The sequence below is a fragment of the Raphanus sativus genome, unplaced genomic scaffold (assembly GCF_000801105.2).
Source record: "Raphanus sativus cultivar WK10039 unplaced genomic scaffold, ASM80110v3 Scaffold4052, whole genome shotgun sequence".
NCBI classification, from domain to species: domain Eukaryota; kingdom Viridiplantae; phylum Streptophyta; class Magnoliopsida; order Brassicales; family Brassicaceae; genus Raphanus; species Raphanus sativus.
The window spans coordinates 1-8,724 of record NW_026619355.1 but is presented as its reverse complement, the minus strand read 5'-3'; the positions used below and the strand labels follow the sequence as shown (position 1 = coordinate 8,724).

Genomic DNA, 8,724 nt, shown 5'->3' with positions numbered 1-8,724 from the left:
CTCTCTCTCTCTCTCTCTCTCTCTCTCTCTCTCTTGTGTGAATTCAATTCTCTAACGAAACCAAAGTTGGTTTTGTTTATACCAAATTGCACCAATTATTTGCCACTCTTTTAGTTTGTGGAATTGCTTTTTTTAATTTGCTTCTGCCTTCTATATGACTATACCAATTGGAGAATATCTAGAGAAATAAAGATAGAAAATGGAAAAAGTATGTCTCTATATACTTAGTGAAAACAACGTCAACTTTCCACCATTTTATCATGGATAGAGATAAAATCCAAATTTAATACTAGTTTCCAACATAATAGGAATATAATGTGAAATTGAAAAATAAAAAAGGATTTTGGCTGTGAGCATAAAAAAATAGATTAAAGTAAAAGATTACTTGGCTAGTTGAAGGGAGGTAGACCAAGAACATATATTCATTTGGTTTTCTTTTTTTTTTTGAAACACTTTCATTTGGTTTTGTTTACATTTTTGTTTTTAGTATTTTATACATAAAGTAGAGTATTTAGTTTTGAATTTAAGTTAATACTTTTAATTATTTATTTTTGTATTGGACTTGGAAAATAATTTATTTCGTAAAATTAAAATCTCAAAACAAATATATTACTAAAGATTAGAGAGTATATTGTTATACTTTACAAATATTAGAAGAAAAAATGAAAAAGATAGTTGGCAGATCGTGGAATTCAGCAAACAGTGCGAATCCCAATAACAAAGCATTTGATGCCTTTTCTTCTTCTACCACAATTTTAAAAAAAATTCTCAAAGCTTTATCAACTAGGTCTTTGATAAATAATATGTCTCCTCGTTGTCGAAAGTTGAAACTATTTGATTAGATTCATGGTATTTTTTTCTTGTTTATATGCAAATTTTATCTTAGCATCCCAATAATTGTGGAATAAACTCATAAACATATATGCTCGTACAATGCTTCAATTGTATGCAATAATATTAAGGTTTGCAAAAATGCTGAATTCTAAGGAACCACTAGAACACGTTCCAAGATCTGGGCTGATAGTGGGCCGTTCATATAACAACCCTCTTTGCTAAATCACTCTTTAGGGCATCATTATTGGTTTATCCTAATGATGAGTCCTTAAGTTATTTAATTGTTAGTTTGTCCTAAGAAACTTTGCTAGGGACATTTCTTAAAACATAGATTATTGATAGAACTTTATTTGTTTCTTAAGTACATTCCTTGTTGCTGAAGATTTCTGTTCTTCCGCCTCTAACATCACTCCCCTCTAATTCATCTTCCAACACTTGCTAACATAAGAATGTAATCACAACACTGTTACCTTGGCACCATTGTTGGCCAAGAACCTAGCAGCACGAACACCACCGCTCTCGGCACCGATGACAAACAAATCAAAATCATAGCGAGTCTCAGTGGTTTCCTCCGCCGCCGCCGCGTTACTAAGCTCTCCATGATTTTGCAGAATCAAGAATCCAAACCGGAGATGAAGATTGTGCCCAGATTTGGATTGTCTGTAGAGAATAAGGGGGAAGAGAAGATGGTGATGATGAAAGAAATGCCAGCTGGCGTCGTAGGACCAAAAAGAAAAGTCCTTTATTAAGGTACGTCCTTCATTTTCTCTCCTATTTTTGATTTTCTTTTGAACCCAAAATATATAAGGACGTGAGGGAAGGACTCTGATAATCATGCTCTTATCATAAGTAAGCATCATTAATGTTTGATTTGTACAAGACAAATCACCAAAGATTCCCGAGTTAACATAAGCAGACGCCACACGACACGTCGACACCAGTCTTCCTCTAGACCAAAAAGAATAACACACTCGTACAGGCTTTGTCTTACCTAGTCTTCAAAACATGTACACGTATGTATGTATAAATGCATATGTTTTGACCCTAATCTAAATAAAAGACAAAAACTTCACGTTAAAACATGGCATCTCAGGACTATCGTCCAAGAATTATTGTGAATGGAACAAGAAGAACAAGAACGTTCCATTTCTTCTATTGCCGTCATTGTAGCCGTACCATTAGGCTCCGAAACTATGGTCTATACGGTCCTATATGTCCTTTCTGCTCTAGAGAGATCAATCTCCACGACGAGGTTGACATTATGAGGCTTAACCGACCTTTTTGGGATACCGATACTGATTGGATCACTCTCCATCTTATCAACTCATCGAGAAGTAACCGGTTCAATCATGAACTAGTTAATGATACCAATGATGACTTCGTTGATGCCACGCCTAACGAACGTGTTGGTCCACCACCGGCCTCTTTATCGGCCATCGAGGATTTAAAGACCGTGACGATCACGGAAGAAGATTTGGCAAAAGAGAAGGTTTGTGCGATATGCAAAGAGGAGTTTGAAGTAGGAGAGGAAGGCAAAGAGTTGAAATGCTTGCATTTGTACCATCCGAGCTGCATCGTGTCTTGGTTGAATATTCATAACACTTGTCCCATTTGTCGCTTTGAGGTCCGCTCAGGCGATTACGAAAGTAACGTTGACGGAGGAGGGTCTCACCATGTCAACGATGATCGATCAGATCGTTCTCGGATTAGGGTTTGTTCTTTGTGGCCTCTCGGAATGATTTTTGGTTGGGTGCATAGTCTTTTCGTTAAGATTCCTCCTCCTGATCTAACTTTCATGGCTATACTATTATGCTTTCATGTTTTTTAATATTATAAATATTGAGTCTTACTAATATACCTCATATATTTACTAAGAATAATAAACAACTGACAGAAATTTAAAGGAATTGCAAAACAAGAATACTATATTTAAGTAGGGATTAGAAACTATTAATTTACATATTAAATTAATTTTGAGAGAAAGGCGAAGAGCGGCGTTTACGGAACATTTTGTAAAACAAAGCTTGGCTTTAACATGTTTATGTAAATTAATATAGTCATGACCATTATCTTTGATTTGTTTGCAAGTTGTAACTCGAATAAATAAAATATGGTTGTGATAACTCTTTTAGTTGGAATTAAACAAGCCTCCTCATCTCTTTCATTCTCAAGATCCAACGGTGGAGGAAGCGGCGAGCCTCACAATCACTCAGAGGAAGTAATCTCTTTTTGTGCTCGTCTCTCTAATAGTGCACGTCAAAACTCCATCTCAAGGCTCAAGGAGAAGAACGTAAGTATTTACAGAGGCCATCTTCCGTTAATGGTAGCATAAGAGTATGTAGTAGTGCGGTTTAAAAGTAAAAGCAGAAGATAAACGTGGTTAAATAAAGTTTGTACTAATGCGTTTGTACATAAGACACTAATCTAGCTGTTCATCTATTTCAGTTTCATGCATGTTACTGTTGATTATTTGCCTCACCATCCAAATATGTAATCACCAGATCCACCAGAACTTTTAACTTTATCCTTAATGTTAAATCAAAAGGTTACTTAACAAACAATGACATTGACAATGATAAGATATGATGAACAGTAGAAAATTGTAATGACTATTTTCGTGTTACCAAAAACATAATTGTTGTATTGATGAATTTTTGACAAAGACCACTCAAAGAAGAGGTTAGTTATAGTTGTGATAAATAAGCAAAACCTTCTTTCCAATATTTTTATTTTCAATATCAACGAATCAAAATGCATAAGTCATATTATTTATTTTTTAGTAAAAAAAGACCAATCTTAACCCTGGAAATAATCTTCAAAAACAAGCAATTAGTTGAAACAAATGATGCTCTAACCATAACTGGGCCTTGGCTATTAGTATCTCCAGCTACTATGGCTTCTTCTTAATTATTATCATCAAAAAGAACACTTTGCTCTTACTATCAACATCCAATATAGTAATATTTACATGAAAATGGTCAAAATAGAGTGGCATAACCGTAATTATAGCTTAAGCACGGTAGTTCGTTGCTTAAGCACTGTAGTTAGTTACTTCTAACAACCACCTTATTTTTTACTTTAATTAAAATAATTATTTATTTATTTAAATGCGAAAATCGTTCTCCATAACTTCCCTCCAAGAGTCCACTATAAATAGCTCAGCTTCTTCCTTTCTCGAGCAAGAAAGTTTCCTCTCGATTTTTCTCGGCACTTTCTCGGTTGTTCTTTAGTTTCTCCACTCCAGGTCAAATCTCTAACCGTCAATTTCTCCACTAGATCTGATGATAAAAATCGAAAAACGGAATCTGAATCTTTGATTTACCGATTGCTTGTTGTTGTATTACAGAATCGCTGAGGAAAACGATGGAGAACGAAACGGCGCCGTTTACTTACAGCGTCATCACCTCTCACGGCGAACCTTCGGTTGGCGGCGGCGGCGGCGGAGTCGTTAACCAAATCTACCGCACCAGCAGCGCGATGCAGCAGCAGCGGCGCCAGGATATGGTGAACAGAGAGGCGCTGTGCTACACGCGGCTCCACGAGGCGTCGCTCGAAGCGGAAGTGCTCCGTCTCGAGAACACGGAGCTCCGATCGATGAATCTCCACCTCAAGAGAGAGCTCGACGAGCTGATCAGATCCTCCGTCCAGAACAGCCGCCACAGATTCGGTTACGATCGGGTCCCGCTTCGGATGCTCAGCAATCTCTCGATCGGAGACCGCGGCGGCGCGGAGGCCGACGACGACGCGGAGAATCGGAACCGCGCGGTTAGTCGAGATGACGTCAGCGAGGAGAGTCCGACGAGCGTGATTGCGAACGAGGATCTGAACCGTTCTTCGCTGCCGAAGAGCATCTCCGTCAGATCCAGCGGTTACTCCAAGGCGAGCCAAGGTGGTGGTGGTTGTGGGGGTGGTGGATCCGCCGCTGCTCAATGTGGAAAATCTCGTGGAGTCGTAGCTAAGCCTGGAGCTTGTGGTCAGCAACTCAGTACGACGGTAACTAGTCTCCTCTTTGTTGCTTTCTTTATAGTTACGAGTTTGATTACAGGAATCACTGATTAGATTCTTGACTAGGAGAAAGAAACAAAAGAACTGAGTTGCTTTCTCTGAAGTCTCAACTATACATGTTAAAGAGTAATACTGATGAATGACTGATTGATTTTGGTTTAGTGTTTTGGGAAATAGGAAGTCGTTGAGACACTATAGACGTTGCTTAACTGTTGAATCTGCTTTCGTTGAACTAGAGATGTAGAGAGTAATGGTGATGAATGAAGGGCCATCATTGAATAAAATGCAGGAGAGGAGGCTTTAGTTAGAGTCGATGTATGAACGGTTTTAACGGTTGAGTCTAACCTTTGCATAGATGATTCTTTTTTATGATGTAACTGATGATCCTCTGCATTATTTGAACTGAAGATGTAAATGACTTAATGAAACTATTGATTTTGGTTTAGTGTTTTGAGAAGACACTATAGACGTTTCTTAACTGTTGAATCTGAGCTGCATGTTCTGATACATCAAACCTCTCCTTCCTCTGTTTTCGTTGAGCTAGAGATGTAGAGAGTAATGGTGATGAACGAAGGGCCATGATTGAATAAAAAATGCAGGACAAATAATATTTGTGAGAGGAGCCTTTAGTTAGAGTCGATGTATGAGCGGTTGAGTCTAAGCTTGCATAGATGATTTTTTTTTTTTTTTTATGATGTAACTGATGATCCTCTGCGTTATTTGAACTGAAGATGTAAATTGACTTGATGGAAACTTTGCAGCAAAGGGTATACGTGCGAGGAGGGAAGAAAGAGGAAGAGGAGGAGATAGAAGTGGAGGTGTATAATCAAGGGATGACAAAGACAGAGCTCTGCAACAAGTGGCAAGAGACGGGGACATGCCCATACGGTGACCACTGCCAGTTCGCTCACGGCATTAAAGAACTCCGCCCAGTGATCCGCCATCCTCGTTACAAGACTGAGGTTTGCAGAATGGTACTTGCTGGTGACATCTGTCCTTACGGCCACCGCTGCCACTTCCGCCACTCACTCTCGGAGCAAGAGAAGCTCGTGGCATCTGCTGGTTGCAAACCCAACAACAAGTCCTGCAAGCTGGTTAAATGAAAAACACAAGGTATATACCTATAGGTGAACAGTACTATACTTACCATACAGAGATATTGATAGCTATTCGAAAGGATTTGGCAAATAGCATATTGGTAAAAGAGAAGTGAATAATGTTTGCATTCGTAAGAGCGTGTTTTGTGACACTATAAGTGGGGTTGTTTGAACATTGCTTATTCTGAGACTTCGATGAGCATTCTCCGGTTATTCAGATGATTGTTTTTGTTAATTACATAGTAGAAGTGTTGAGCTTTCTTTTTGTATATCTCTAACCGAAAGGTTTTCGATAACCAATGTAAATATGCCACGCATCTGGATCATGACCTGCAGGCTTAAACATGTGCTCGAACACACGCCTAGTCCCTTTAAATTAGCGGGTTTGGGCTTAGTTAGCTTCATTATTTCTGAATCATCTGGGTTTGGGTTGGGAAAATGTGTTGATGTTGGTTGTAGTTCACCATTATACATTGTACAACACGTCAACATCACAATCTTAATTCAGTAATTTAACAACTTTATAGTAATTTTTAGCTTCCATTCAAGCCATGCATATAAAAATGAATTTTATTCCTATTACTATTTTCATTCTTTTGAATTTAAGAGCCTTGAGTTTAAAAAAAGCTGACTAGTGATATATTTTTCACCTTATTTTAATAAAAGTCGATCAATCAAAATATGGCAGTGATGAAAATGAAATTGTAAAGCAAATCAAATACCAAAACTATTATTGACTTTAAATTACAAATTATGTAGTATTTTTATTAAATTATTTAAAATAACAGTTTTTATACTTGCAAAACAACCCATATAGAATTTACATTTACACTCCACCGAAAAAGTATTATTTATATTTTAAATAAATCTTTAAGATAAAATTTCAGTGTTGATGTTTAAAAAAATTAAATATGTGATTACTAGGTCAAAAATAATTAATAAATCTCCTAAATATTATATTAAAAATATATGACCAATATATTTGCTGGTCAAAATATTTTAAATAAAGTAACAATTTAACTATATATCGATATTGCTAAGTTGATTAATGTAAATTATAAATATTCTGAAACTATGACAGTCAAATGAGTTATACTATTTGCAAAAACTTTGTTTAATTAAATGTTAGTAAGAAAAAGCTAATTGTACATTCATTTTATAACTATTAAAATAAAATTGACTATCGAGAAAAGCTTTTCAAAATTTTGTCTTTTAACTTAGATGCTTTTTGTATTTATATATATTTAAAAGTTCAAATTATAAAGTTAAATATATTTATTATTTTGTTAGATCCACTTCTTATTTTTTTCTATATATTCATTTGTCAATTTTCACTCACAACTTATATACATTCGAAACCTCGTATATTTTAAATAAATTGAAACCAGAACTATTATTGATTTTTAATAACAAATCATATAATATTAGTTAAATTATTGAAATTATTGCAATTTTGTACTTACAGAAGAACTCAAATAATTTATATTTTCACTCCATCGAAAGAAATTATTATTTAAAATTTTAAGTAAATCTTATAGATAAAATTCTATCTTTGTTGATGTTTTTATGTTGTTAATGGTTTTATGAAAAACTATCATACGTAAACTAACTATATGTTTAATAGGTCAACAATAATTAATAACTCTCCTAAGTATTATATTAAGAGTATATGACTAATTGCGGGTCAAAATATTTTAAAATATAGTAATGATATAGCTATATATCGATATTTGCTAAGACGATAAATATTAAATTATAATATTCTAAAATTATGACAGTCAAATGAATTACATTATTTCCAAATTTTTAAAATCTAATTCAATGTAAGTAAAAAGGAATAATTAGTTATTACTATTAAAACAAAATTCACCATCGAGACAAACTTTTCGTGAAATTGTCTTTTAACCTAGATACTTTCTATTTTAATATATATTTTAGGGGTTGAATTATAAAATTAAATATATTTGGATTAAAAAGTTTAAAAGTTTATTGTTTGATTGTTTTTTGCAATTTATGATTTTTTTTTTGTCGACGAAATTTATGATCTTGTTGGGTCCACTTTCCTATTCTTCTTCTATATATTCATTTGTCATATATTTCACTAACAACTCCATATACATTTAAAAGTCTCATATATTCTAAGCAAATTCTCTCAAGAAATGGCTGAAAACATGGTGAATTTGACCAAAAACATTATTCCTGAAAGCACTGGTGTTATTCTGCTAATCGACCACGATGCTATATCAGTCTCATCTCTCATTTCAATGCTTAAACAAATATCACATAAAGGTAAAAACAACTATTCTCTAAAATTTCATTGTTTTAATCATTTACTTAGTATTAGGTGTTTTCTTAAACCATGTGTAGTAAAAATATTTAAATTTAAATTATTTTAACAGATAAATTTAAATTATATTTAAAAATAAAATTTTAATAATATTGTAGATTTTATTTTTTCTTATAAATATTTTAATATAAATTTGGTTTAATTAAACATAAAATTAAGATAAAAATAATTTTTCATTTTAATTTATATTTAAAAATATGCATGTATATATTTAGAATTATAATCTTAGATAGATTTTTATATATGTTTATTTTAATCAAATATATTAAAATACAATTTTATAAAATTGCATAATCATCAAAAATTAAAATTAAACAGTGATTTTACGATTAAAATTTTATAATTTTCTAAAAAATTGTATACATTTTTGAAAATTTTACTAATAAAATTGTATAATTCAAAGATACAGAACTAATTGATATTTCGAAACATGTAATGTTA

General features: G+C 33.6%; 2 protein-coding genes across 2 annotated transcripts; both read left to right on the top strand.

The window, feature by feature from the left end:
• The first annotated feature begins 1,907 nt into the window (after positions 1 to 1,907).
• Positions 1,908 to 3,336, top strand: LOC108824441 (ERAD-associated E3 ubiquitin-protein ligase HRD1-like). Its single transcript, XM_057001830.1, has one exon. The coding sequence runs from the start codon at positions 1,916 to 1,918 to the stop codon at positions 2,660 to 2,662; it is 747 nt and encodes a 248-aa protein (XP_056857810.1). The 5' UTR covers positions 1,908 to 1,915; the 3' UTR covers positions 2,663 to 3,336.
• A 585-nt stretch (positions 3,337 to 3,921) lies between these two features.
• Positions 3,922 to 6,153, top strand: LOC130507120 (zinc finger CCCH domain-containing protein 15-like). Its single transcript, XM_057001829.1, has 3 exons — positions 3,922 to 4,078; positions 4,181 to 4,827; positions 5,601 to 6,153. The coding sequence occupies exons 2-3, from the start codon at positions 4,198 to 4,200 to the stop codon at positions 5,940 to 5,942; spliced, it is 972 nt and encodes a 323-aa protein (XP_056857809.1). The 5' UTR covers positions 3,922 to 4,078; positions 4,181 to 4,197; the 3' UTR covers positions 5,943 to 6,153.
• The last annotated feature ends 2,571 nt before the right edge of the window (positions 6,154 to 8,724 follow it).

Coding starts and splice junctions, on each gene's coding strand:
- LOC108824441 (XM_057001830.1), top strand. CDS start 1,916: ATGGCATCTCAGGACTATCGTCCAAGAATTATTGTGAATGGAACAAGA.
- LOC130507120 (XM_057001829.1), top strand. CDS start 4,198: ATGGAGAACGAAACGGCGCCGTTTACTTACAGCGTCATCACCTCTCAC. Junction 4,828..5,600: donor GTCAGCAACTCAGTACGACG/GTAACTAGTCTC, acceptor GAAACTTTGCAG/CAAAGGGTATACGTGCGAGG.